General features: G+C 34.6%; 4 protein-coding genes across 5 annotated transcripts; 2 read left to right on the forward strand and 2 right to left on the reverse strand.

The window, feature by feature from the left end:
* The first annotated feature begins 6,772 nt into the window (after window positions 1–6,772).
* LOC118041349 (uncharacterized) lies at window positions 6,773–11,160 on the forward strand. 2 transcript variants are annotated; one of them, XM_073404246.1, is made up of 6 exons: window positions 6,773–7,591; window positions 9,282–9,377; window positions 9,484–9,591; window positions 9,699–9,762; window positions 10,137–10,267; window positions 10,805–11,160. In XM_073404246.1, exons 1-6 carry the CDS (start codon window positions 7,235–7,237, stop codon window positions 10,871–10,873), a joined length of 825 nt encoding a protein of 274 aa, XP_073260347.1. In that variant the 5' UTR covers window positions 6,773–7,234; the 3' UTR covers window positions 10,874–11,160. The 2 variants fall into 2 exon arrangements, with proteins under 2 accessions (XP_073260347.1, XP_034904529.1); XM_035048638.2 differs by having other exon boundaries at window positions 6,795–7,591; window positions 9,702–9,762.
* A 582-nt stretch (window positions 11,161–11,742) lies between these two features.
* On the forward strand, window positions 11,743–17,161 carry LOC118041348 (probable plastidic glucose transporter 1). Its single transcript, XM_035048636.2, has 11 exons — window positions 11,743–12,160; window positions 12,561–12,761; window positions 12,914–13,013; window positions 13,328–13,440; window positions 13,777–13,870; window positions 13,960–14,116; window positions 14,376–14,522; window positions 14,615–14,688; window positions 14,899–14,987; window positions 16,192–16,306; window positions 16,578–17,161. Exons 1-11 carry the CDS (start codon window positions 11,892–11,894, stop codon window positions 16,773–16,775), a joined length of 1,557 nt encoding a protein of 518 aa, XP_034904527.1. The 5' UTR covers window positions 11,743–11,891; the 3' UTR covers window positions 16,776–17,161.
* Window positions 17,162–17,841: 680 nt separating this feature from the next.
* On the reverse strand, window positions 17,842–21,217 carry LOC118041347 (vesicle-associated protein 1-2). The gene is made up of 8 exons (XM_035048635.2): window positions 20,964–21,217; window positions 20,806–20,876; window positions 20,635–20,716; window positions 20,406–20,521; window positions 20,144–20,308; window positions 19,982–20,032; window positions 18,930–19,007; window positions 17,842–18,193 (listed from the first exon to the last, which is right to left on the reverse strand). The coding sequence occupies exons 1-8, from the start codon at window positions 21,013–21,015 to the stop codon at window positions 18,083–18,085; spliced, it is 726 nt and encodes a 241-aa protein (XP_034904526.1). The 5' UTR covers window positions 21,016–21,217; the 3' UTR covers window positions 17,842–18,082.
* A 2,536-nt stretch (window positions 21,218–23,753) lies between these two features.
* LOC118041346 (uncharacterized) lies at window positions 23,754–25,871 on the reverse strand. The gene is made up of 2 exons (XM_035048634.2): window positions 25,711–25,871; window positions 23,754–25,100 (listed from the first exon to the last, which is right to left on the reverse strand). Exon 2 carries the CDS (start codon window positions 25,041–25,043, stop codon window positions 24,045–24,047), a length of 999 nt encoding a protein of 332 aa, XP_034904525.1. The 5' UTR covers window positions 25,044–25,100; window positions 25,711–25,871; the 3' UTR covers window positions 23,754–24,044.
* Between the last annotated feature and the right edge of the window lie 1,657 nt (window positions 25,872–27,528).

A 27,528-nucleotide genomic window follows, 5' to 3' on the forward strand; every position in this document is an offset into this window, starting at 1 on the left:
CAAAGAAAGCCAAGTTGTAAGACTCGAAATTTATTTTCTAACTATAAATAAAATTTGAAATACTTGCAATTTCACACAGAACCTGTTTAAGATGACTTTAAATAGTCCGCGTATTGCTTCGAACTTCATGGCGACGGCAAGAAAGAAATTAGTTAAGATCATATATATTGTATAATTGTTTTTTTTAGAAATATACATAATGCTTAATTAGGATCAAAGAAAAGAGAAGAGTTATTAAAAAAAATAGTAAATTCCATAATTTATTCCTTATGTATTTTTTTATGATTTCTTAAGTCAGTCATTCTTTTATATATTTTTTAATCACAAGTTCCTTGATTAAAGTTGGTTATTAATTTTCAAAATTGACACATTTGATTAAAATAACTAGAATTAGTTAATAGTCTACGTGGATAAATACTTAGAAAAAAAAAAAAAAAATCAATTAAACTAAGAAAAATAAAAAAAATAATTGAAAAAACTGAACCATGAAAAAAACCGATTAAAATTTTAAAAAAACCGACCGGTTCGGTTTTATAAGCTTGAAATAAAAAAAAAAAACGAGTTGAAAAAACTGAACTAAACCAAAAAAATCAAATCAAATCAGTTTAAACCAGTTTTTATTTTAAAAAATCAAATTGAAAAATGATCATCTTCAGTATTACTATTATTTAATATATACCTGGCCCTATGCTTGGTCAAAATATCATTTTACGATCCAACAGTTTAAGAATTACTTTAATCCCAGCGAATAAACAGTGTACTGAATAGTTAAAAAAATTATTAATTTTTTAATATTTTATGAGTTTGATAATCTAAAAATAAAAATCAAGATTTAAAACAATTTATTCTTCTAAATATATCATACCGATTTGAAATATATTTTTGTTCAAAAAAGATATTTTAGTACGAATTGATATATACAAGATGGTTCAAGAAATAATAATAAAAAAAAGAATTATAACTTAATTTTCTTCCAAAATATACAATTATAATTAAAGCAATGAACTCATTCTAAGAGTATTTTTTTCGTTATTCTAAAATCTTATTCTCGATATTTATTATATCAGGTTTCAATTTATGTTAGAATGGAAGGACAACTTGCAGAGTATCTAATAATTTATTCTTCTAATTCTAATAAAATCCCGATTAGCTTGTAGTTATCACTGCCTAATTTGTTGTTTTATGTTAAGAATCTAGCCACCCGAATGCAACCCCCACATAGATAGCGGCTGATTTGCACTACTCGATGACAGACATATATTACTCAATTAACTTCAATACCTATGTGTATAATCTTCCGATCACATACGAACGAGATTTATTTGTATTGATGATTTCCCACAAACATAAATTCGAGGGATGATCATAAGGATATATGTGTGTGGTATCTCATAATTATCCAAGTTCTATCAGAAATTAAAACCAAGAAAAATTATGCTAATTAATTTGGGGAATAATTGTTTATGGCCGTAGCTAGCAACAAAGGGAATCATATTCCTGATAACTATATATCAGCAGGCGTTTAAAAGGCAACGTAGATTTTAGAGTTCGACTTCTTCCCAAAAAGAAAAAGATTTTAGAGTCATTATCAGATTAAATAATGCCTTCAAATAGAGTGCTCGAAACAGCAGGAACCATCTGATCCCTCCGCACAATTCTTGCGCATCCCACACGAATTTTGATCCTAACTAGTAGAGTTTGATCATACGCAAAGCAAAGACAAGAACTTGTCCATCTTGTCCGATTAAACATTGATTAATTACGTTTCTAACAAAAAAATTAAATAAAAAACGTTGATTAATTAGTTAGAAAGGTGGCAGCGGCTCGTCGTCCTCAAGTAGTAAGTGCAGCATGAGCTTTATGCATTGTTTTTTCGAGGCGTACGTGGCCCATTCAAGAGCAGAAGGGGGAAGAACATGGGAAAACGTCTATAAAAAAGGCTTTGCACTTGTCATTCTCTCACAAAACCAAATTCAAAGTCCCCTTGCATGGACCTCTTAAGCAGTGTTGTGTCTCGGGTCACTTCAAGAGCTGAAAGCAGATTCGGAGGCCAAGGGAGAGAGCACCATGAGAGCATCTTTTAGATATGGAAGCCTAAAAAAGCAGCAGGCTTTTTCGAAGTTCTAAATAAAAAAGGAGAGAAAAGAAAAACACCCTTCCTATAATGATAAAACAACTTTTCATTAAGGAATTGAGGTGAGCACTTTTGTCTTCAAGAAGCATCCTCGGAGGTGATAGAATGATCAGCTCATAAATTTGAAGAACAAAAATATGCTAAAGACACAAACATAAACAACTTTTCTTCTCCTAAAAAATTGTTTGGTGGGTCATTAACCAAACCCTCATTGGACATCCATTGTTGAATCATCTAAAAGCACAATCAGGCATAACCCTTTATGCCCAACATAAATCACAAAAAAAAAAAGAAAAAGGATCTCATATATGAAATCATTATAATTAAGTACAAGAACACGGTTTCAGTTGAATCACAACTCATAATTATAATTATTCATAGATCTAACCCTTTAGAAATGCATTCTCATCTCTTGTAGATTTTTTGGGTATTTATACATGATTAGCTAGTGAAGGCTCTAAAATTTCCTAAATCTTTACTTTCTTGACCTCTTTTTTTCACAGAGGTTCCTTGAGCTAGAGCTGCACTACCTGAATCTTATCCTTCTCCCTATCTAATTGATCGAGAACTTATTATCATTATTTTCTTGGGGGTGCTGATGAGTATCTGTTAATGGTACCACTAGATTGTTCCTTTTTGCATCACAAACGTTTATCGACTGATGAACTTTATATACACAGAATTAATGCATAATATTAATATTTCTAGCTTAAATAATTTCACAAAGGAATTCGTTGTCATATATTCCTTACTGGGCATAATAATTGCAGCCTTTATTCATATATCTGGCTAGTAATACTATTTGTTACAATCATCAGTATATTTCCCAGACAAGTTTCAAACAATCATTTGCGTTTAAATAAGGATATATATTCACGAGAAATGTTTAATCACATCCTTTCCCTCTAGTTGAATTCAAAATCCATTTGGCCTATTCTAGTTTTATCTCTTGCCAGCTAGTGTAGCTATGTTGGGATTGAGCTCCCCAAAATGAATAGCATGATAAATCATGTTATAGCTGAAAATCTCATCAATCACGCGGCAACAAGGAAACTAACTCTTTATTTATAGGAGAACGTACGTACGTGATTTTATTTGCGAGAATAAGAAATGTATAAATTAAATGTTTTTTAACCACCTACGTAACATGGATTTTCTTTTCTCTTTCACACACATATTCAATTAATTGGACTTTATAACTCAAATTAAAATCGTTGGATAAATCCAAGACCTCTATAGAATTTCTCCATTTTATTTACGAGTCTTGAGGTGCGTATGGGTGTGCGTGTGCAAGAAAAGTTCATACAATTTTTTCCTTGTCTTTGATCTCTTTCTATACTTTTATAGATGCTTGCCAACCATATCTTCCCAAGCTCTCCTTTAAGTTTCCTTCGCTGTTTTTATTTTCACTCTTTCTATCCTTTTCTTTGTGCAGCTTAGAAACAACGCATTCTTTGAATCCCACACATTTTCTTGTTATATTTTCTTTTTCTTTTTCTATCCAAAACCCTAAAGTAAGCACTCATACTTGGTAGGCCCTCCAATAACAGAAACCCAAATGATCTTATTGGTCTCCCACCTCTCTTCATGCTCAAGACTCTCTGTCTCATATATTTGGTGGAGATTTGGCTCCACGGGGACTTTTGCATGGATTTGTTGGCTAGTTTCAAAACCAAGGGTTTTAGTTTTTCTTTCTAATCCCTATCTTCTTCTCTTATGGCCGTCCTTTTGATTTATGGTTGTCTCATCAAGGTCAACTCAACATCACTTCTCGTGTCTTTTTCATAATTTCTTTCTTTTTTTCTCCTCCACCTTGCTGTTTGTCATTCTTAATTTCTCCTAAAAAATAAAACTTGGTCAAGTATGGTTCGTTCTAATTGTTTCTTCCTTGTTTTTGTCAATGTCTTAATAAAATCAAAGGGAAATGTATGTTTTAAATATTGACGAGGTCATCTGCATGCATCCAAACAAAACTTTTGTCCATTGCGATTCGTAAGCTTGCTTCCGGTATTGCCTTTTTATTCTTTATTTTTGTGAAGTGAATGCTCATTTTTTTTCTTTTCAAATACATGATCGGAGCTTTGGAAATTAGTTAGATATATGTCAATCCCTTAAAGCAATGCAATTTGCCACGCCCACTATATCAAATCTTGTCAGTTCTATTTTAATAAAAAGAAAGAAAAAATTGAGAACATACAAAGAAAAAAAAAAAGTATCGTGAGGATTCAGTAAAACATATACGTGTGACAGTTCTTCCAATATCTCAAAAGAGTTGATAAATTGAGTCCATAAAAAGCTAACAGGAGCGTAAGCCAACTAGTGCAATGATGAATGAACCACTGGGTTTTGGAAGTCTTTTATTTTGTGGCCAAGTTTTAAAAGTTAAAAAAGAGAAAGAGAAAGAGAAAGGAAATAAAAGGATGCAGACGAACATACCGTGGGTTAGACATTCCAGGCATGCCGTGTGTTATCTATTATTGGATAGAAGATTAAAAGCAGAAGCATACAAAAGGCCAAGAAGGAGAAATTACACAAACAAGTCCACATGAAATCACAAGAACTTGCAAGACTCTCAAACCTCTTTGGACCATGTCTTTATGTGGTGGTTGCCTTGAGAAATAACTGGATAACTATGGATTATTATACAATTTGAACTCTTTCGGCTATGGGATAAGAGATCAAGTCATCATGACTTGGTTTTCCTCACTTTTATGATACTTCGGACGGCACTAAAAGGTTGAAGAAGCAATGATATTGCTGCATTTTGCCACTGAAAACCACTAAACAAGTACTGGTTGGTGGGTTTAATTTCTTTTTGCGTTTGTCGCTCCTGGGCCTCTTTAATTTCTTCCTGGACTAGTTAAGTTTGGCGTTGTTGAGGCCATATTCTTTAAAAGAGAAACGTACAGGATAACAAAAATTTGATGGCCACAGCTCGAAGCTGAGTGACAGTGTGATATAACTGGTGTAATTGAGGATGGGACCGACGCCATAGTCGAGTGGACGCCATTGCCTTGTTCTGTTTTGTCAAAGTCATTATCAAAACCATCCAGATAAGAAAGAGATACATGCATTAAACCATAATTATTATTACTATAATAGGTATAAGATAGTTACATAAGACCATACTTTTAGGGTTTGGAGCCTGCCCAATGTATTCTTAGACCAGTTTTCTCACGTTAATATTAAATTCCATCACAGTGAGATTTAATCATTTATAGCTGTATTTATGAGGATTTGTTTTTTACCATCTCTTTTTAGGTTTGAATCCTAAAACAAAAGGACGGACAGAAGAGAAGTGAGAAGTGATTACACCATACTTTCGCATGTCAAAGGTAGAAATAAGTACTAGTTAGGTATGGATTGAAATAATTAGACCCGTGAGAGTGAAATGTTTAAATTCAAAGAACGACAACGCAATTTATTTACAAATGAAAACTAGTAGGTGTATTTTATTTTATTTAGATTTGATATTCCATTAACGTTTATACCCACATTATTAATTACCAATGAAAATAAAAATATCTATAGACAATAAATCCTGAATAAAATCTTGTTTGACGATATGTTTCCATCAATAAATTTATATTATCAATGTAATGATGTTTACTTGCCAATGAGATATTCCATCAGTATTTTCTAGTAATGGGTTGGACCATCCCGCGATATAGAGAAGTGAGTATATCATCTTCACAATAATTACTTGAATTCAACATGTTACCTTATCCGAATTTTTATTGATTATCATCTGGATTAATTAATGTATTTCATATGACATAATTTCTAAGCTCCTGGTAAACTAGTGCAGGAGTAATGAACAAGAGAATTGAAATTCGATTTTCCAGCTGGAATATCCCCTTGAGTTCAGAAATGGACACCATTTTGCAGGCTTCCAGTTCATTATTATAAAGAACATTAAATTAAAATCAATCAGCGGATGAGTTCACTGTTCATATGAGTATGAATGGGAATGTTGATAATTTGAAAATGCAGCATAAATTAACGGTAGCATCATGTCAAATGGCAATGGTGTTGGGCCTACAAGATTGAGTGGACTATGAACTTCATCGTTGCAAAGCAACACTAGTAAGGCCTGACATGGGCCTTGCATGAAAAAAAATAAATTCCGAGTCCAAAAATGACTCCTTTTCTCAATTAACTTGCTCTCCGCTGAAGCTGTGATCTGGGGAACGGAAACCTTTTTTTCCAATTGAAATATAATAACTTTTCTTGATTCCCCACAACATAACCATTTCAACAATTCCATTTCACCTCTCACATACAAGCAAAATAAGAACAAAATAAATAAGGGTAAATTTGCAAATTTACTTTCAAGTATCTTGAAATTCTGACTTCACTAGTTTCTTCTTAATTCCAATACATCTTCTTCTGAGTTTAATCGCATTAATTTGATGGAGATTTTAATTAGATTAATATTTCAATTGATTTAATTAAAATTTTATCTTGGATTAAAAAAAGAATCTTGAAATTATCAAGTTAACACATTGGGATAAACTGAGCTTGAGGATTAAATCATACTTATTCTTGGAATGTTTGGTAGAGATGGCGGGTCGAAAATGCTTTCCGTGCCCGCGTGCCGAGTAAAATCCAAAGTTTAGTTCTTGGGCAAACCTAAACAAGAACCCCCCAACTATAGAGATGGTATTAACTGAGTCTTCAGATGATTATTTTTTCAATTGAGTTCCCAAGGTATTCAGACATCATGAGTTTTGAGTTTCCGTCTATACTCTTCAAAATTTCGTAAGAGATAACCTAAAGGTTCCGAAAAAAGATGTCGTTAAATTGGATTGATTTATGTTCTTTGGCAGGATTGAATGGGAGACTCAACTAAGTATTTACAAAAACCTTTTGAGAGACTAAAAATCCTTTTAGGAACTTAAGCGAGACTTTTTCTATAATCGGGGGACTTGTTTAAGCTTTGCCTCGCGGCAAGTTCGAAAATATCGTTAACGAGTTGCCAAAACGGCGGTTTGTTTAGGGCAATTTTTGTCAATGGGAAAAAAACTTCAGCAAGTGCACCCTAAATAAACCCTCGCAACGCCTGTGGCTGAGATCTTTAACAGAGAGTTGAAAATCAGAATGGCGAAGCGAGATTTGTCGGGTTCGGAGCCCGATGAAAGCGAGAATTCGAGTTCGGAAGAAGAAGGAGAAGAAGTGGGGAAGCTGAAGGGGATAACGGAGTATGAGAAACAGAGACTATCGAGAATCGCAGAGAATAAAGCTAGAATGGAGGCTCTGGGTCTTAATAAAATGGCAACTTCTTTGATGGGTTCGGTTCAGAAGTCAAGGCAGCGAAAAGGGAAACAAAAATTTGTTGATGACGAGGAATATAGGCCCATTGATGAGACTGCTAGTGATGAAGATGAAGATGACGATGATTTTGATGATGAAGATTTTGTGGGATGTCAATCTTCTTCGAAGTCTCGGAGAAGTAAGGTATTGTGAATTTTTCTTGATAAGAAACGTTGCAAGTTTTTATTCACATTTTCTTGGTTTTCATGTTAATGTATGATATTGGGACCATGGAGGGTGAAAATGTGGGCTTTTTCATTTTTCTCATTGATAGTTAGAGAAATGCAAAATGTGCCATTTAACCAGACCGGGGATAGAAATTGGAGGTGGGAAGAAAGGTGAACACCAACTCGAGTAGAAGAGGAATGCACACTACTTGTTTGAGAAAAGTCTTGAAAAAAATGAGTGAATAAGGAACAAAATTTAGAGTAAAAAAAATTATTCTACAAGGAAAGTGAGTTGATGCAGAGATTGAATAATGAGACCTACAACTGACTGACAAGAGTAAACAGGTCAACATCTTATTATCACTCGTCTTTTAAAGTGATGGAGGGTGAGAAATCAAAAAAAGGGAAGGGGGGGCTAACACAAGATTAGTCACGTGGTGGCATATCAAGTGCGTGTTGAATTATTAGGTACGAGGTAATCATAGACATGTGTGGCACTTGTGAAAAGAGGCTCCGGGAATGCATGATTGGGCTTATGCATAGCAGTGACGAGATGCCTTGGTTCTCAATGAGTTCCAATAAATTGGATGGATCATCATATGTTAAACCATCTTGTAATTTTGTTTAATCTGTGCATGTTTGTGGAACAATCTATTTTTTGTTTGGGACATGCAGGCAATACATTGGTGCCTTACAAGTGAAAGATTCTATTTCTTATGCATTCTTAGCAGTGCGTAATATTGTATGAAGTGGATCCATTTTTGCCTCCTTTTAATAACAAGGCTGCTAGTGTGATGTCACCTCTATTTTCATTTTTTTGATTGTACACCCTTGGAAGAGAAAATCTATGAATTTAAGAATGTTCTAATATACCCTTGAAAAAACACAGCTTACATATCTCATTTAAGAAATGAAGAGCACATCACTTCGTGAGACATGCACCCACATGTCTCATTTTGAGGTATGAACTTCTCAACTTGAGATGAGCAGTGGTAGGTCTTATTATGCAGGCATCTCTTTATGCTTTCGGTGTGTGCCTCACTTCATTTGTCTTAAGTATATTTATTTCTAAATATTGCTACTACCTACACTTACCTTTGGAGGCTTTTCTTCAGACAGATGATATGCACTCCTCCTGTAGTAAACATGGTGTGTATCTTTGTTCCCACATGTAACCTCCCTCTTTCCTTACAATAATAATCTATAAGTTAAAATGAAATGGTCTTGCATCTAACTCTCTCTTCATATCAAAATAGTTTTGATGTCACAACATCCTATATTTATTTGTTTGTTTTCTTACTCCCAAGATCGATCATTTCAAAATTTATTTGCTTACACCCATCCATGCGCTTTGTCCTTCCCATTCTATGTACATCCAATCCCAATAACAATTAAGATTGTCCACTTCTCATCTCACTCCTCGCACTAATCTATCTGCATCTCTATCTGAGAGTCATTTGTGCACCACTCTACCTCGGTACCTCACCCTAATATACATAAAAGAACCTGCATACATTTCATTTTTCACCCTTGTCAGAAAATATTTTATTGTGTTATCTATCTTGTTTTTTCAGGTTTAGATATGCAAGACCATGACCTTTGAGCTTTCCCTTGAAATACTTTGATTGATATGTTGGGAACTCTATTTGCTTATCTTTTTTATTCAGGATAAGAGGAAAAGTTCAAAACCTAAAAAAATTCCTGTTCAGAAGCATGTTAGTGGTGCAGATTACATTTATGGGGATGATGATGAATTAATGCAGGTAAATTTTGATGAGCATGGTGGGCTTTTATTGCCATTTTATACCATTTCTGCTCCACATTATTGTAGAGATGGTGGTAAATTAACTCTTCAGTGCTTTTATACAGGCAATTGCTCTGTCATTGCATGATTCTGTAAACGATGCAACTCCTAAAGAAAGAAAGGTAGATGCTCAGGTTCAAGAAGATGCAGGAAGGAGGAAAAGGAAAAAATCGGTTTGTTTTCACTCGGATCGGTGTTTATGATGAGCAGATTTTTTTATTTATTTTTTACTTATTTCTCTTTCCTCTTATGTTTCTTCTTTGTTTCTCTTTCGTGTCAGCAGTTCAGTAGTCGGGTGCAGATGACTGAGGATGACCTTATCTTGCATTTCTTTCAGTTTGATGGTAATTTTGCAAACCTGTCTTCTGTGTGTATGGATTGTAGGGGAAGGGAGAGGGATAAACTGAAAATTGGGAATTTTATTTCTTTGTGAGTTTTGACATTAGCTTTGGAAGAAAGGGGATTGAGATAGAGAGGAACAATCTGGTTTAGCAAGTGTTTACATTATCATCACTCCAGAAGGCTTGATTTTACAAAGATGCCTCACTCCTTGTAAGATGACTAAGCTTCTGGACCTTAAATCTTTTATCAGGCCACCCTTGATTAAACTTTAAAGCTATATCACTTTAATGTTTTGAAAGCAATATTCTGTCTGTATTATTTATTGATATTCTGAAAGAGTCTTGGAGTGATTTAGGTGGATAATGTTATCTTGCAGAGGCAGGAAAAGGGGCCATAACGATGAGAGATCTCCGAAGAGTAGCAATTGCTCATGATTTTACATGGACAGACAAGGAATTGGCTGATATGATACTTTGCTTTGATGGTGATGGTGATGGAGATGGGAAGGTCAGTTCTTGCAGTCTTCATTCTTTTTGTTGTGAAAAGGGGCATAAAAGTATGTGGTTGTGGGCAGGCACAAGGACTCTTTCCAAATGCCCTGGCACTTTCTGAGTGTTTTAGTTTGGAACTTTGAACAGTTTGCTGATCTGTTGCTCTTTAAGAGTGCTCTTATGCCGCTCACTTTAATCTTTTATCAATGATCAAAGAACTTCTTTCCCTTATTTGTTAATTACATTATCTAGGCCTAGCGAATCACTTGATAACTCTCTACACATTCCAAGATTGCATTTTGCATGTGACTATTTCCAGAGCTTCATTCTCCATCTGTTCAACACTTGCTTCAAAGTGAATTATACTTTGCTGTCATGGCTTCTTATCATCGTTTCATCAAAACTGCTCAATACATTGGTGAATGAGGTCTCAATTCATATGTTAAACTTTCCATATTTACTTCTTGGAATGTTCTCATGCTAAACGATGTTGTTTGAAGATTTCCAAATGAATAGCAGGATGCTTATCTATTGTTAACTGGCTCCATTGCAGCTAACTCTTGATGATTTTCGTAAGATTGCTGGTCGATGCAACATGCTTCAGAGTTCTGAAAATCAATGATGGATACAATATTGGCATCACATTCATTGTGGAGATATGTGAGGAAGTGCATCTCTGACTCTTCATAACTTTCTGAGTTCTTTATTGTGTTTCTAAGGTACTTTCTGTTTTCTTTTTTGTCTTTGTAAGTGATGGCTACTTTAAGAATCTGTTCTGATTGGCCTTGTGCAGATACAATCTGCATCTGGGCTATGTATTAAAATGTGAAGAATTACTGTAGCTTCCCGCAATGTTGTATATATATGATGGTATAAATTTTCTCTGAAGCACGTTGTTTATATTTTCAATTTTCTCTGTAAGCAAAGTAGATGGAGTGAGTTTTCCAGTTCGGGAGGCCTTTTAGCGTTTTAGTAGCCTGACTTTTGGCAGCTAAGAGTGCAAGCATTCTCCTTCTGTACATAACAGCATCAGCTGCGAACCTCTAATACAAAGCTGATCCTTGACAATCTGCACGCTGTGCGTGGCCCTTTCAGAATATAGCGCCTAAGCTTATTGGTTTTTTAGGTTTGTTGTTTTTTTGTTTTCAAAATTTTTTTTGAAAAAATTTAAAAATATTTTTAATTTTTTTTTATTTTAAATTAATATTTTTTATTTATTTTTTTAAAATATATTGATATTAAAAATAATTTTTAAAAAATAAAAAATACTTTAAAAATAATCACATTCTTAATCACAGCCACTCGTTTATAGCTCCAGTAACTTGCAATGGCATTAGATTATTAAATGCATAATAATAATAATAATAATAATTCCATAATATTCAACTAGGTGGTGGTTGGCGATGATTTACAGTTTACTACAACGACCAAGATATTATTGAGAAATTAATTTTTTATTAGGATATTTATGATAGATGAATGAGCATCTTGAAAGCTACAAAATTGGCACACATTTCAACTTTTCATCCAAAAAAAGCCAGAGATTTCAAAAAATAATTATAATCGAAATCAAGAGGAGTAACCCCGTCCTCACACTCACTCTCTAATCCTATGTGGGTGGCTACGGTGCTTCCTTACCTATGTGGGTGGCTACGGTGCTTCCTAAACCGGTTCCTCCGGTTCTTTCCGTTCTCACTTCTTCAAGAAACCCGAAGCAAAATTCTTTTCATTTCCGGTTCTCGTATCGACCTTTAAACCTTAAAGTTTCAGCAACAAAGCAGCAGCAGCAGCTTCCCGAGCCGAAGGCTGATAAAAAAAACCCAAGTAGTTCTGATTTAGGATGGCTCCCTGCTTTTCCTCACGTCTTGATTGCCTCTATGTCAAATTTTCTATTTGGTTATCATATAGGGTTTGCATCTCTCTCTTATCATGTTTTACAATATTTATGCTCAAATTATCTTGATGATGGGACTAGACTGGATGAGACAGCACAAGAGACGGGGCAGTTGTTCTGTTCCATTTGCAACCAAACACTAGTACAAATGAAATTTGCTTGTCCGTTCATGTCCAGTTCCTTGTGCCTAATCGTCTTGTTGATCAAGAGGTGACTGAAGATTGGACAAGACGGGACAGGATAGGATAGGAGAGTTAGGACAGTGGTTCTATCCAATGTACACACCAAACACCAACACAAAGAATGAAATTGTTCCAGTCTAGTCCCGTGTGCCAAATGTTATCTTAATCTCGCGTTTTGTGATGATTTGCATTATATATGATCAACGGTCTTGATTGTTGTTGATTATATGCAGGGTAATGAATGGTCCTATTGTTTCTGTTGCAAAAGAGTTGGGTTTTGAAGGAAATTCAACTCTTGAGGGTCTTGTGGTTAGCATTTTTATTGCTGGTGCATTTCTTGGAAGCTTGGCATCAGGTTCACTAGTTGATAAACTTGGATGTCGTCGCACGTTTCAGCTTGACACAATACCATTAATTCTGGGTGCACTTGTAAGGTAATGATTTGTATGTGCAAATAATTTGATGATGAAGATATGCCTACCATTTGCAGATTGTGTCATGCTCGAAGGTTGTAGATTTTCTTATCTTACAATGTACTTGATTCTAAAACTTAGTCTAATCTATGACACTTTGCATGATGTGACAGTGCGCAAGCGCACTCTTTGGATGAAATACTCTGGGGAAGATTTCTTGTTGGGCTTGGGATTGGTGTGAACACTGTTCTTGTTCCATTCTATATTTCGGAGGTACTTTACTTTCAATGCGCTACATTTACTGATTTCATTTGTTAAACTCCCAGTTTTTTATGCTAGTTACAAGGGTTGGTCAATTCAAAGGTGTCGAAGAAGTGAGAGGAAAGACTTGGGATTTCTCTCTTTATCCAATCTTGAGAATATGAGAACAATGTTCTTTCAAATTTATTTATTCATTCATTGAAGCTTGTAATATATTGAATTTTTCTATTATGGTTTGTAGGATGTGGCAAGAAGATATGTTATTGGTGTTGACAGTAACTCCCAATCATTTTTGCTCTTCTAACTCCTCATTATATATGCTATAGGTTGCGCCAACAAAATACAGAGGTTCATTGGGAACCTTGTGTCAGATTGGGACATGTCTTGGAATCATTGCATCATTGTTCCTTGATATTCCTTCTGAAACTGATCCACACTGGTGAGGTTCTTTTCCTCTTTGGTCCTTGTTGGTTTCCAGCCTTGGTTTGATTGATGATCTACTTTCATATGCTTGCTCTCGCTCTTAATTTCTTGTGCAGGTTTTCTTTTAGCGGATGTCATTCTCTAGAATTAAGTTTCATGATATAAAGTAGGAAGCCAATGGAAGTCAGTTTTGCATGATTTAGCAGGACTTGGCATCTGCAGTTTGCTTTTTAGCCTTGCATTCATAGGCATCTGCTTGTCTCATAGATTTTCAAAGGAGGCATTATTATTCTTTTACTTGATATGGAGGAGGCTTTGATCTTTCTTGCTTAACAAAATATCTTTTTTTCAGGTGGAGGACAATACTCTACATTGCAAGTGCTCCTGGATTTATTCTTGCACTCGGTATGCAGTTTGCTGTGGAAAGCCCCCGCTGGCTATGTAAAGTAGGGGTCTCTTTCTTTTCTGTGCAATCATCTTTAGATGTTGCTTCTTGGCATTTCATTCCTGAAGCTTTTATGATTTGTTTGTGTAGGTAGGGAGGCTAGATGATGCTAAAACAGTTATTCGTAATATTTGGGGATCATCTGAAGTTGAAACAGCAATCCAAGATTTCCAATCAGTCATCAAGAATAATGGTGTTAATGTGGGTAGTAGATGGTTGGAACTCCTGAAGGAACCACATTCTAGAGGTTGTATGACTATGAAGGTTGTTCTTGGATATCTCATTCAGTTATATTTATAGTGAAATACAATATGGGTCATAGGACTTGTTGTGTTAGTGTTACAGTTTGTGTGATATACTTTCTCTAGAAACATTTCAATAACATTTGTAATTCATGCACTTTCTCTTCCACATTATTAAATAGCTAGATCATTTCATATTTCAATTGCGAGTCTGTGACACACAAAATTCAGTCTGTAGACATTGATGTAGTTGTGTTGTTGCAGTTGCATTTATCGGAGGTGCCCTTTTTGTACTGCAACAGTTTGCTGGGATAAATGGAGTCCTTTATTTTTCATCGTTGACTTTTAAAGATGTCGGTATAACAAGTAGCAGTTTAGCAAGCATATTTGTTGGACTTGCCAACTTTGCAGGTTTGAAATCTAAGGCTATTTGTCTGTCTTTTGTATATTGAGACATGTTTCTCATTTGAGTCTGAAGTTTTTGAGTTGGTGGTTATCTTCAGGTGCACTTTGTGCTGTATACCTAATGGATAAGGAAGGGAGACAAAAGCTCCTGATTGGCAGTTACTTGGGAATGGTGAGTGTGGATGATATATGCCTGTACAAAAGCTAGTGACTGGAAAAAATAATGTCATCATGATCATTGTTCTTTATCTTCTTTTGAGGTTTGAAATTTCAGCTATATTATGGTATTATTAGTTTGTTGGTCCACTGATGCACCAAAACTTACAAAAAAAAAGATAGCAGCATGGATTATCTAAGTTATGAATTATTTTTCTTTATGCAGGCAGTTTCAATGTTTCTTATTGCTTGTGCTATCGGTTTTCCAGTAGATGAAGAACTCAGTCACAATTTGTCAATACTAGGAACTCTGATGTAAGTAACTTTTCCCTAGAATACCCACATGATTTTAAAATCTGGGAAGAGATTAGACAAAGGTTTAGCCCATGGTAGTATTGCAAGGAGAAAACTGTTCCATTTAACTGACTCCAATTCTTTGAACGGAGCAACATAGAGAGCTTCCTCGCTGTTTACTTTTGTTGCCTCTCCATATTTAGCAGTTTCATCTTGTTGGTCAACAGGCTGTGAGTTTTGAAAGCCATTGCATTTAGTACTTAGTACTACCCAATTAATTGAAGATTTAGCCTTTGCTTGGTTTATTTGTCACTTTCTAAATTAGTTAATAAGTTTGGCATATGAAGTGAACTTGGGCCACCTATGACCAGCAATGCTAGATTGATATGACTCAAGAAAAGGCACTTTTGTGGCTTACAGATATGACCTGATGAGAGAAAGATTTCCACCTGATTGCTGGTTATTCAGTGTGACTTTTATTTAGCAATTTTCTTATTTCAAAAGCTCATTATTCTACCTTAATGAAACTATGAAAAAACCCACTGCATATTTGAAACCCTGCATTTTGTTTGCATGCCTGTTCAGCATGATATTGTGATCCAAATAAAAGCTGAGTTACAAGTGAGACATATAGAACTATGCTGAACAGCCATATATTGCCTGCATCACTATCAACCTATCAACAAGTGAATGTTCTATTAATAAGGCCATGTCATGGTTATCTTATCCATACATATAAGCATTTGGAACATGTTATAACCTTTTCCAGTACATGCAGTATCTTTTTTCGATGTGCAATTTTTCTGGATGCTTTGCTTCATAGCATCATATAGTATGGATATGCATAGTTAATAATTCATACATAAAATATCTACTTGTATTCCCTTTTAACAGACATCCCAAGTGAATCTGTTGTCCCGCAGAATACAACTCTACCTTCAGGGTTTGCTGCATTCATTTCTAGGTGGATTTTTGCAATAGTGAGTGAAAACTTGAAATGAATCTTGCATTGATTGCTTTTGAACATGTACTGCCCTTTTCTCTTGAAAATTAGAAATGAATCGCTACGCCACTATGTCAAAGCATGACATATAGCACCATCCTGATATTGCTAGGCACTAGGGTGTTTTAAGGTGTCCAAAATCCTTTCCTACTAATCTGGAATATAGGAGTATTATGCATTAATGAGATCTTCATTGATAACTCTTTTGGCTCTTGCATATAGGTACATTTTCACATTTGCCATTGGAGCTGGCCCTGTAACTGGTCTCATCATACCAGAACTGAGCAGCGCCAAGATGCGTGGGAAGATTATGGGGTTCAGTTTTTCTGTTCATTGGGTAGGTACTCAAATCATTTACCATAATTTATTCCCCAGAGAAAGGAAAAGGCAAGTTCTGCCAAGTCTTGTTGATGTTTAGGTGAAATATCTAGCATTTATACTGTCTGGCCATTTCCCATGTTTCTAATTGGATTTGGAAGAGAAAATGGGAAAGATATAGCACCATTGCTGTTTCCATTCTTATATATTTTGATCTTCGAATCATGTAATTTCAGCTTCTTTACGCCCCATGTGAATTCACCTTGGTCATTTGATGTACTTTCTTTCAGGTTTGCAATTTCCTGGTGGGTCTATTATTTCTTGACTTGGTGGAGATTTTTGGAGTTGCACCTGTTTATACCGGCTTTGGCAGTGTGTCTTTGTTAGCAGCAATATATGCTAAGTATTTCTTAGTTGAAACTAAAGGACGCTCTCTTGAAGAGATTGAAATGTCTCTGAACCCCAATTTCTCTGTCAGAGACAAGTGACCATAAATTGATTTCAAAGCTAAGACAGACGGCAGAAGACGGGATTGTAATGCTAGGACAATTGCACAGATGGTTCTTTGGAAGGTTGTGATTGGTGATCCCTGATGCTAAGGTAGTGAAGTTGTGTTCGAGTAAACTCTAATTTCTGTGTACGCAACAGTTTTACGTACCACAAGTGACCGGAAAAAAATCATCTGGTTTTCTTCTTTCACATTTTGCCAATTTTGTGCTGGGAGCTCTTTCATGTAACATCAATCAAATTTCATTTGATGCCAACTTCAGTTTGCTTAATGTATCACTTCTAAACTGAAAGTGTATGAAACCTCTACCTGTCCTATTAGTAAACCTTTCTCCTTGTATGATTTATGATTCCAAATTGCATATTTTATGTAGATGGTAATCGCATGTTCTTGAGCATATAACGAGTTTATGCATGTTATATAATGGCGAAAAAAAGGGTACCCAACTTCATTTCTTTCTGGACAATTTCGACCTGTTAAGGGCATATGAAAAACCAGTTATAACTAGTTCAGCTTTAATTCTCTATGAGCTCTTAGATTTATGATGTTTGAAAACTTTGCAAAATCATATTTCTTTAAATTTAAAATAAATATATTATTTTTTTTTAAAATAAAATTTTTTTATATATTTTCAAATCATTTTAACATTAAAATAATTTTTTAAAAAATAAAAAAATTCCATAAAACACAAACATAAGGTAAATCACGTTCCATAAATTTTTTTAAAGTAAAATTATTTTAATATATTTCTAAATAAATAAATATATTTTTAAAAAAAAAATATCTATCATACTTTTAAACACCTTTTTAACGTGAAGGTTTCACCAGACGCTGAGATCACGAGATGGAGCGTCCATGGAGCTGGCTCATCGGTGGCCAGAGTGTTTTGGAGCAGTCTGAAAAGTCCAGGATCAATATTATCTCGGCTTTACTCATGTTTAAAACCCTAAGCATTTACCTCTAATTCTGTGTTTTTATTCACCGATGATTGTGGTATGAGAGAGCGTTTCCCATGAGGTTCCTCGAGACAGAAGCTGGTCACACAATCGAGCAATCTAGGAGTCGGCAATTACAATCAATTCCTTAATGTCAATTTCTGGTGAGGGTAATGAAAGGAACAGCAGCTCCCTCTCACCAGTCACATTTGACAAGTGCTCCCTAGGGTTTGATACAACCAATAAAATAAAAAAGGAGTAACATCCTATCAATCACACATCTAATGTCTTCAGTATTCTACATTTCAACCCAGGTACCCGAGGCGGAAGGATTGACAGGCAGAACCACTGGTCATGTCCTTTTCATGAGGTACCCCAAAATGATGCCTACTAAGGCAACAAGAATGGTGTATATGAAAGGGATACCTCCTCGACTTCTGCTGGAATGATGCCTCAACAGCTCCTGCATACAATTACGCACACATTCATTTTTAACACCGGCTCCACTGATACCGCTACTAATGTCATCCTGCAAGATATTCTATTTTCTATAACAGAAACTATTGCCTGTGATTTTGTTTGTTTTAGTTCTTTTATTTCTATATTGGGTTGGGGGGGGGGGGGTGGATATAATGATGATAAACAGGAAAATACAAACTTTATCATGTTTGTTGTCTTTCATATAACATTTCACAGGTGAACGTGAGATAGAATAAAAAGTGTTGGATTATGCAGATATTTCCTCACACAAGAAATGACAAGGTATCATACTTAAGTGTGAAATTGTTTACATAATGAGAAAAGTATATGAAAAGCAACAAGATCAAGCATAACCACTTAAAAAAACTCATTTATTCGCATGTACTGAATTTATTGGCATTAATAGCCAGGCATGATTGAACACTATATTCACCGTCTCCTTTTAAATGAAATTTACCTAGCAAATAGCAGCTCAGGTAATCAAGTGATAAAGGTCATGAAAATACTTTTTATTATTGTATAATTTGTAGCATTTGCCAGATATGTTTCCTCTTACTTTCCCCGACTGCATTCATCTAAGAATATGGATTTCTTATAGTATATTTTTTTCTCAGCTAATATTTCTTGCAGTGAGAGCTGATCTAAAAGTAAAGGGTAGCTCTAAAAGCATTTCATCACACACACACTAACATGCTATATTCACATACTGAATGCCTTACCAGTTCTTTCTGAAGTTGCTTATTTTGCTGAACAGCAGAATTTTTCTCCTCAGTCAGCTTGGAAATGAGAGCCTTTGCCTGAAATCAGAATTATCATTTCAAGAATATGACCAAGTTTCCCAATCAAGTATCTTAACAAGAAACTCTAAAGTCTAGTCAATGTCAAGGAAACAAAATTACAAACTTATACAAAATTTTGATTTTTGTGCATGTGATGCTGAGATAACACCCCAGAAGAGGGTATGTCTGTGATATATCCCATGATGTGGTGAGTCTTAAGTGTGCAAACTCACCAAAATCATCCAGAGGTTGCGTAAGCAATCAAGAATAGTGGCCAAATCCTAGTTACATAATTGTCAATGAGTGGGGAACATAAGCAGCTGAGAAGTTGGCTTTCATAAATGGCTTGGCTGAACATCTGATGGCGAGATGTTTTAGAATCTAATTCAAGGCAGGACTATGTAATTATTAAAAAGGTTCGAACTGGCTTGGCTGAACATCTAATGTCGTGCTTTTAGAATCTAATGAGGCAGGACTACCTCATTATCAAAACTGGTGCGAACTACAGAATAGATGGGGAATCTGGGTGGCTCCATCATTCATACGGATTCACCAATCAGCCAAAATAAGAGGATTCTCTCCACCTATCAAAAGGAAGAAGAGTCCCCGCTTCTAATAACAGCAACATTTTTTCATCCTAACACATTCACCCCCAGTCGGGAGATACTTGAAAGTTGATGCAATTGAAAAACAAAACAAAGAAAAATTCAAGAATTGGGATTAAATAGGAAAACAACAGTTTACCAAGACACCTACAGGGTAGGAATGCTGCCAAAAATAGCTGCTTCATAAATAAAGCAATCTATTTTTTAAATATAATGACACTCGTCAAACCGAAAAATAAGAAAACTGACCTTATTAGTCTAACAGTACTTGATAAACAAATGAAAACAGGGATTGCACATTTAGTATGTCCAACCAGCCATTCATCACTAAGTTTTTCCAACAATTTGGGTTCAAAATTTATTGACAGAAGAAAAGGAATGACATACCTCAGGTGAGTTATCTTCAGGCTGTGGTCTCTGGACATAAGACCTTGAAACCTACAAAAATGATCACATGATAGAGAAACAATCTATTAAACCTAAGAGGGCAAACATAAAGACAAAACCTGAACATAATTCAATTCAAAGACCAGGGCATCATACACTCACAGCTGACTGTTCGGAAGTGCTAAAGTTCCCATTATCTGACACGGAAGCTCTAGGAGAAGAACCTTCCTCTGATTCTTCACGCACCGGTGACGGTGGTCCAGGTGGAGCAACATAAACAACCCTCAATTTGCACTCTTCAACTTCATGCCCCGCCTCCTTATTAAACTGCAAAACACAATACATTGAAAACCCATTTGCATAACCCATAAAATTAAACCAATTAAACCAGAAACAGAAATACTCAGCAAAATTACATCACTACCATCTCTGGAGTAATATCCTTGGCTGTAGCTCCAGGACTTGTAATTACACTCTGAAGTAAAAACTTGTCCTTGCATTGCATATCAAGTGGCATCTCCTTTTGTGCTTGCATTGTGACTAACATGAACAAACAGCCCGTCATTAAATAAACACAAATTTAGCAAGATACGAAAAGCGAAATTAATAATAATTAACGCACAAGAATTGAAGAGAGAGAGAGAGAGAGAAACCTATAACATCACAGGTAAGCCCTGGCAACACAACTCCTGTGTTAGGCCTAACACAATACTTCTTTGGATTTGTTGTCTTGACCTATAATAATTAAACATGCAAATCAATTTTATTATACAAACCCAGTTATTATAAAAAAAAAAAAAAAATTGAGATTAACTAATCATTACCTTAAAAGCAACATAATTGTCACTTTTATTTCGCAACTGTAGAGAACACGAGATCTGCTTCTTTAATTCAACTACAAAAATCATAAAAAAGTTAAAAGAAAAAAAAGATCTTCAAAGAAAAGGAAAGAAATATAATTTCTTTACAAGACGGTTCGTACAAGGGAATTGGAGCTCTTGAGGCTCGATGCTGAGAAGTTCGTCGGCAATCATTTTGATGGGATCGGCGACAGAGTCACCGGAGATAGAAGCGAGAGTTAGTGGTTTACCGTGACAAGGGACTCGGGATAGTTTGGTTTTACGGTTAGAGAGAGAGAGAGAGAGAGAGAGAGAGAGGAGCAAATGAGAGCGAGAAAGGGATTAGTTGACGGGAAGTAGAAATAGTAAAGTGACAGCGTTTTTTTACTCTCCCTGTTGCTCACAGCCGGTGGGTGTTTGGTAACGCCAAATGGAAGTAATTTTCCTCGGAAATACATAAATTTTGGTGTTTTTTTTTTTTTTTTTTAACTTGCATGCACTTTCAAAAACATTTGCCGTTACACCAAACCAACGTTACCTTAATTTTTGTTAGGTTATTGCTAACGATGGATCCAACTCCAATGCGTCTGCCATTCTTCGTTGTATATCATTATTGTAATGGCGGATTCGGATATTCATCCTGAAAAGGGTATGAATTATGGATCAACTAACTTGTATATATCATGTTAATTATTTTTTAAAAATAGCATTATTTTAATTTTTTTAATGTTGACTTAATTAGGTTGGAATTGAGTTGGGTAGAGTCAACTAAATTACTTAGAATTTAATTAAAATTTATCAAATTAATATTTTATAAAATCCAACTAAAAACTGTGTTTTAAATAAGTTGATAAAACCAAGTCATGTTTAACAATTATGTTGTATATTCAAGTAAAATGTAATTTAATAGGTTATTTATAATTGAAAAAATAATATTATGGTTTTTTAATAAAATTATTTGTGTTTGTTTGGTATTTAGATGCATTATACTTTTTAAAAATATATTTCTGATTGAAAATATATATTAAAATATTATTTTTACATCAAGACATAAAAACCATAAAATAAAACCTAAAATAATATTAATTTAATATCTTTCATTCCAGAAATACTTATATATATATATATATATATAAACAAGGTAATGCATAACCAAAAGGTTCCTTTATAAAAGATTCAAAAAGCCTTGGGAGAAGTTTTCTTATCGATAAAGGAGAATGGTTGGTGAAATAGTAAAACAAGCTCAAGAGCCTCTCTAGTTCTTCGATTCAGCTGAGGATGATAGAACACCCGTACCTAAACCAGCCTTCCTGGAAAAATATCCTCAGTTTTGAAGTGAATTTGAGCAAACCTACTTTGAGGAGTATTCTAAACTTGGAGGCAAAATATTCTGTTTTCAAAATTCCATCCTTGTTATTTTTATTCTTGTATTTTTAATTTGATCAATTAATTTTATGTTTTTTTTTAATTTACCTAGTTGATTCTTGTATCAATAAATTAATCAAGTTAAAAAAATACAGGATTATAAATAAATATTTTTTAATAATATTTGAAATAAATAAATGATACCAGAGGATAGGTAAATTTGTTTTTTTGCCTTGAAGAAAGCGTCGTTTTGGTCCTACCCTCCAGCTAGTCTTTAAGTTGATTGCGGATGTGGACCTAAAAGAATGGTATGTTTTTTAATACAGGCCTCGTTGCCTTCCCCGTTTTATTTTATTTTTTATTCCGGAAACTGGAACAATAAAGACAATAATATAAAGTTGAAATCATCTCTATCAACACAGTGAAAATAAAAAGGAATCATCACAATTAAAAAATAAATAAATGTTGAGAATCATTGCTCAGGGATGATGGCGTTAGCGTGTGTGTTCCGGATAGCATGCAAGTTTTATAAAATTTTGAATTTTGAATTTTTTTATTATTGTTTTATTTTTTTAACATTATATTAAAAATAAATTTAAAAAATTAAATTAAATTATTTTAATATATTTTTAAATAAAAAAAATTTTAAAATACAATTTGTATCTCTACCACATGCACCAATAATACAAGCATGTGAATCCGGCGAATACACAGGACCCACACGCATATATCTTTAGCCTTGTACCATGGTTTCATAAATTTGAGTTAATTCTCAAACCAACGCGACGAAGGAACCTTGAAGTTTTAGCTGGACCTCACCTAAAAAGTTTAATTTTTTAAGGTGCTTTAATACCTTTATTTTCCCAACATACATGATGTTAATGTAGAGGCATCGGCTTTTAAAATTGTCTGATAATTGTTTTTTTTTTTTTTTAAATTAACTTGGGAAATTATCTATATTTTTTTTCATAAACCCTTCTTGTAAGAGAAATATAGAAATTATGAATTTGACTCGAGTAGAAAACTACAATTGAAATGAAGTCCAACATCTAGGAGGAAAACGCGGCTATATTCTTGAAAGAAGATGACCAATTATGTAAAAGTTACTCCATCTAATACCTCCTTAGTTAGCGATGAGTCGGCAAATATTTTAATATTTTTATTTTTATTATTTTTAAAGTATTTTTATTTTAAAAAAATTATTTTTACATTTAAAATTAAAATCTAAAAATACTAAAAAAAATTGTAAAAAATAAAAAAATTTAACTTTTTTAAAAAATATTTTTAAAATACAAAAGAAACATGTCGTAAAAAATTGAGCCAACAAGCATAAAAAATCCTAGAAACTCGGGCTCAAGGAAAAACAACATGGAGCATCTGTAGCGAGCCAGAATGTCTTGCTAAGAATTGCTTGTCCCGTCCCAAGTTCACTGCTCCAATATCTAGAATTCCTATTTACAGCTGAACTTGTCTGTCCCGAGTCCATTACTCCAAATATTCAAATCTCCCTATCCATATCAATATCTAATTACCAATCATGTCAAGCATCTAGAAAGTGGAACATCGCCTACCTAGATATCCTCTGTATTTATTTAGTTCTGAACGATTGACATCTTACAACTAATGTATTCACATATTTGGAAACAGTTATAAGTTGAGTGTAAAATTAGCAGCCCATATTAAGCTGCCAGAGCTAGGAGCTCAAATGTACATAGCTCGCTACAGATAAGAACACACATTTACTGTGAACAGAGAAGAAAACGGTGCCATTATACCAGGAATTATTTGGTCATGTATACTCCCAAATCCGTATTTGAAGCCACAACTCTTAATGGAGTCTTCGGTGACAGTGAATGATATTAACCACCAGAAGCAGCAGGAGAGTGTTGCTGCTGAGATCGAGCAGCGAAACCGGCAAACCAAGCAACACTCATGAGCTGAACACCAAGGATTAGAATCCACCAAGATACCAGCCCCCTAATCATATGCAACATCCATGTTGGAGCACTGAGCTCAGCCCCAAGCTTCAACCCCCTCATCAGCTGTAACAGCCGATAAGACTCGTACACAACTGGGGTTACCAACCATACTGGTGACTGCCAATGCCAGGTGAGCAGCTCAGTCAGAATTTGTACAGATAAAAGCAGCATGTAAGGACCCAATAGAACTGCAAATGGGATAAAAGGCAGCTGGGGTTGGAGGGTGCCCTTTTGAGATCCCAACAACGCCATCAAGGGAATCACAAAACCAGATACAGTTGCAACCATGTTCCAAAATTTGTAACTCAAAGGAGGCTTGTTATTGCAAGTTTGTGCCTGGTTTTTGGACCGAGAACAAGAATCAGCCATTAGAAGAAAAAGGGTAGCACCAAGATTGAAGATGCAATCCAGTCCAATCAAGGAAAGAAGGCTGGCTATATTAGGACCAAGGAATACAGAAGATAGAGGCAGCCATAATGTTGGTACCATGCCTGTAGTCAGGAGAAGAGAAGGGCCCAGAAGCCACATTGGCCATTTAAGAAACTGAAATTGCACCAATGACTGATTCTTTGTATCTGTAAGCTCTTCACTGTTGGTTGCTGGCGCTTCAGCTGTGTCTTCAGACTTCAAGGTTTCAAATATGTTGCTAGTTTTCTTCAATAAGTTACCAGAAGCATCAATGGTAGGAGCATATGTGACAGGTGAAGGTTCCCATGGAGTCAATTTAGTGCAGCAAACAGTGGTGTGGTTAACATGAATTCTAGGAAATCTGAGACCATGATGCATGTTTAGGTTGCTTAGCAATTTTAGCTTCCTGAGATGGACTTGGTGAGCATTAATAGTAAACATTGTAGGAGGAGCTTTAACTAGTGATGCCATCGCTTGATTTGCAATCGAAGCTTTACCAAGTTTGCATATACGATATGGTCTCAATCTCTGAAACACGGAAACAAAGGCCATAAGAACATTTGCCAAATCAAAGAAGATCACAATTCACAAACCAGTGAATTCTCTATGGTTTAAACTAACTGCATATTTGTTTTAAAAAATTTCCTACACAGTCACCATAACTTCTTCCGGCTAACAAATTATTTTAACATCTCTAAGCAGCTTAATCACACAGTAACCATATACTCCAGACACCACAACAATTGACTCGAGAATTTTACAAGAAAGTAATAGATTACAGTGAGTTAATATAGAATCATTTGAAAATAAAACATTGCCAAAATTTACAAAACAGTAGCACCGTCAAGCTCATCACAACTTGAGCTATTAAACTTCAAAATCAGAAATTAATGACAAAATTCAACAATACCCACCATAAAAGTTAGAGAATTGAAAGCCCAATAAGAAAACAGCTTCCATATCTCAACTCACCAACTTCAACTACACTCTACAATACAACTACCATAAGCGCTCTAAAAACTAGAAAGAAACAGATTTTATCGAATAATAAGCAATCGTTGAAAAAAGAGACATCTAAAAAGTAAAAACATGTAATCAAGATAAAGAAAAAGAAAAGAAACTTGAAATTGAAGTTTACCTTCTGAGAGAAAGGAAGAGAAACCTTGCTGTGCTGATTATGTAAAGAAATGTGCAGTAGAGTTTTTTTTTTTTTTCTATGAGCTCAAATCTCTGAAGGACCGAGTTTCTGGCCTGACTAACTCGTGAAATGAAACTTGGCCGAGACAGGTTTGATGAAAAAATCCGATTTTGGTTCACGTGTAATTTCAGATTTTTTAAAACAAAAAAAAAAAAAAATTAGTTTGGGTCAGCCCACTTGACTTACGACCCAAATCTTCATTCGGATAGATTGTGGTTTCACGGAGTTATACCATGCTTTGCTTCTATTTTGAATAAATATAGCCTCCATGTAGAAGTTTATTGAAAAAAATATTACAATGTAATGCTTGGCGATCATACCGATACTTTTTGAAACGAGGGATGATAACGTCAAGAAATTCTGAACTATAAGATAGAAGGGGAATATTGATAAATATTTATAACTAAAAAATATTAAGTTCACTCTTTTTCACTTTCATCCCTGTATTCGATAAGCCGACGTTAATTACATTGCTATGGCCTGTTTCATGAAATTTATAGTATGTATGTTTTTTAAGTAGCTTTTGTGGTTATGATTTTAAAAAAAAATTAATAAAAAATATAATTAGTTGTGGTTAGTTAGATTTAGATATGTGTTTAGTAAAAAATGTGATTAAAATTTATGTGTAGCAAAAATCATGTATAAAATATATGGTAGAAGTGTAGTTGCGGTTGTTTTTCAAAGTGCTTTTGATTTTGAAATACATCAAAATGTTTTTTTTTTTTTTTAAAATATTTTTGATATTTATGCATCAAAATAATCTAAAAACACCAAAAATATATCAATTTGAAGCAAAGAAAACAAATTTAAAATTTTTCAATTTTTTTTAAAAGTGTTTTTGAAACACAAAAACAAACAGGGTTTTACGAAATTCGGTTAAAAAAGCATGTAAAAACTGCTGCACAAAAACTGCGTTTCAAACTCAATTTTTAGTAAGCCCCGCAATACAAAACACAGTTTAGGTTGTCACCAAACACCTTATTATGTTTGTTTCACCTCAAACACAAAAGCTGGTGAAAAACAAACGCAGCCTTAGTTGGCTTTTAACAGGAAAAAATGAATGTGCAAGCAATTGTTAAAATAAAAGATCAAATACAAAAAAGAGGCTAGAATTCTCAATGATTTGTTATTATGAGTGCTTAGTGTTAACCTAAATACAAAGAAAGTATATATAGGTTAAACTGAAAATATTATTCTACCCTTAATAAATAAGTTTACATAAATATTATTTAACATCTCCCCTCAAACTCACGATGCGACAACTACAAGCATCGAGAGTTTGCCAACTAGAAAATGAAAATGAGAGATGGAATGCGCCTTGGTAAAGAAATCTGCAATCTATAAGGAAAAATGAACAAAAGGCAAAGTAATGGTGTCATGTTTGAGATGATGACGAGTAAGATGAAAATCGATCTCAATGTGCTTAGTTCGTTCAAGAAAAATCGAGTTGTGAGCAATCTGGTTGTCACAATATATAGGAGTAGGATGAGAAAAGGAAACTCTCATATCAGCAAGTAACTAACGTAACCAAACAATCTCTTTGGTAGTAGATGTCATGGCACGATATTCTGCTTCGGTGGATGATTGAGAAACAATAGATTATTTCTTGATGTTCCAATAAATAAGAGAATCACCTAAAAAGATACAGAACCCGATAACAAACTTGCGATCTGTAGGATCACTACCATGATCAGCATCGGAGTATGCACGCAGCTCCAAGAAAGAGGTGGATGAAAGTAAAAGACTCTAAAAAATAGT

This window comes from Populus alba, chromosome 14 (genome assembly GCF_005239225.2).
Source record: "Populus alba chromosome 14, ASM523922v2, whole genome shotgun sequence".
Lineage (NCBI taxonomy): Eukaryota > Viridiplantae > Streptophyta > Magnoliopsida > Malpighiales > Salicaceae > Populus > Populus alba.

Bases quoted from the DNA above. Each gene is read 5' to 3' on its own strand.
- LOC118041347 (XM_035048635.2), bottom strand. From the start codon at position 21,015: ATGATTGCCGACGAACTTCTCAGCATCGAGCCTCAAGAGCTCCAATTC. The intron at 20,522-20,634 runs GTTTCTCTCTCT...TGTTCATGTTAG, and splicing joins GCTTACCTGTGATGTTATAG to TCACAATGCAAGCACAAAAG. The intron at 20,309-20,405 runs GTAGTGATGTAA...TGTGTTTTGCAG, and splicing joins AGGATATTACTCCAGAGATG to TTTAATAAGGAGGCGGGGCA.
- LOC118041349 (XM_073404246.1), top strand. From the start codon at position 7,235: ATGGCGAAGCGAGATTTGTCGGGTTCGGAGCCCGATGAAAGCGAGAAT. The intron at 7,592-9,281 runs GTATTGTGAATT...TTTTTTATTCAG, and splicing joins CGAAGTCTCGGAGAAGTAAG to GATAAGAGGAAAAGTTCAAA. The intron at 9,378-9,483 runs GTAAATTTTGAT...GCTTTTATACAG, and splicing joins ATGATGATGAATTAATGCAG to GCAATTGCTCTGTCATTGCA.
- LOC118041348 (XM_035048636.2), top strand. From the start codon at position 11,892: ATGTGGGTGGCTACGGTGCTTCCTAAACCGGTTCCTCCGGTTCTTTCC. The intron at 12,762-12,913 runs GTAATGATTTGT...ATGATGTGACAG, and splicing joins ATTCTGGGTGCACTTGTAAG to TGCGCAAGCGCACTCTTTGG. The intron at 13,871-13,959 runs GTAGGGGTCTCT...TTGTTTGTGTAG, and splicing joins GCCCCCGCTGGCTATGTAAA to GTAGGGAGGCTAGATGATGC.
- LOC118041346 (XM_035048634.2), bottom strand. From the start codon at position 25,043: ATGGCATCACTAGTTAAAGCTCCTCCTACAATGTTTACTATTAATGCT.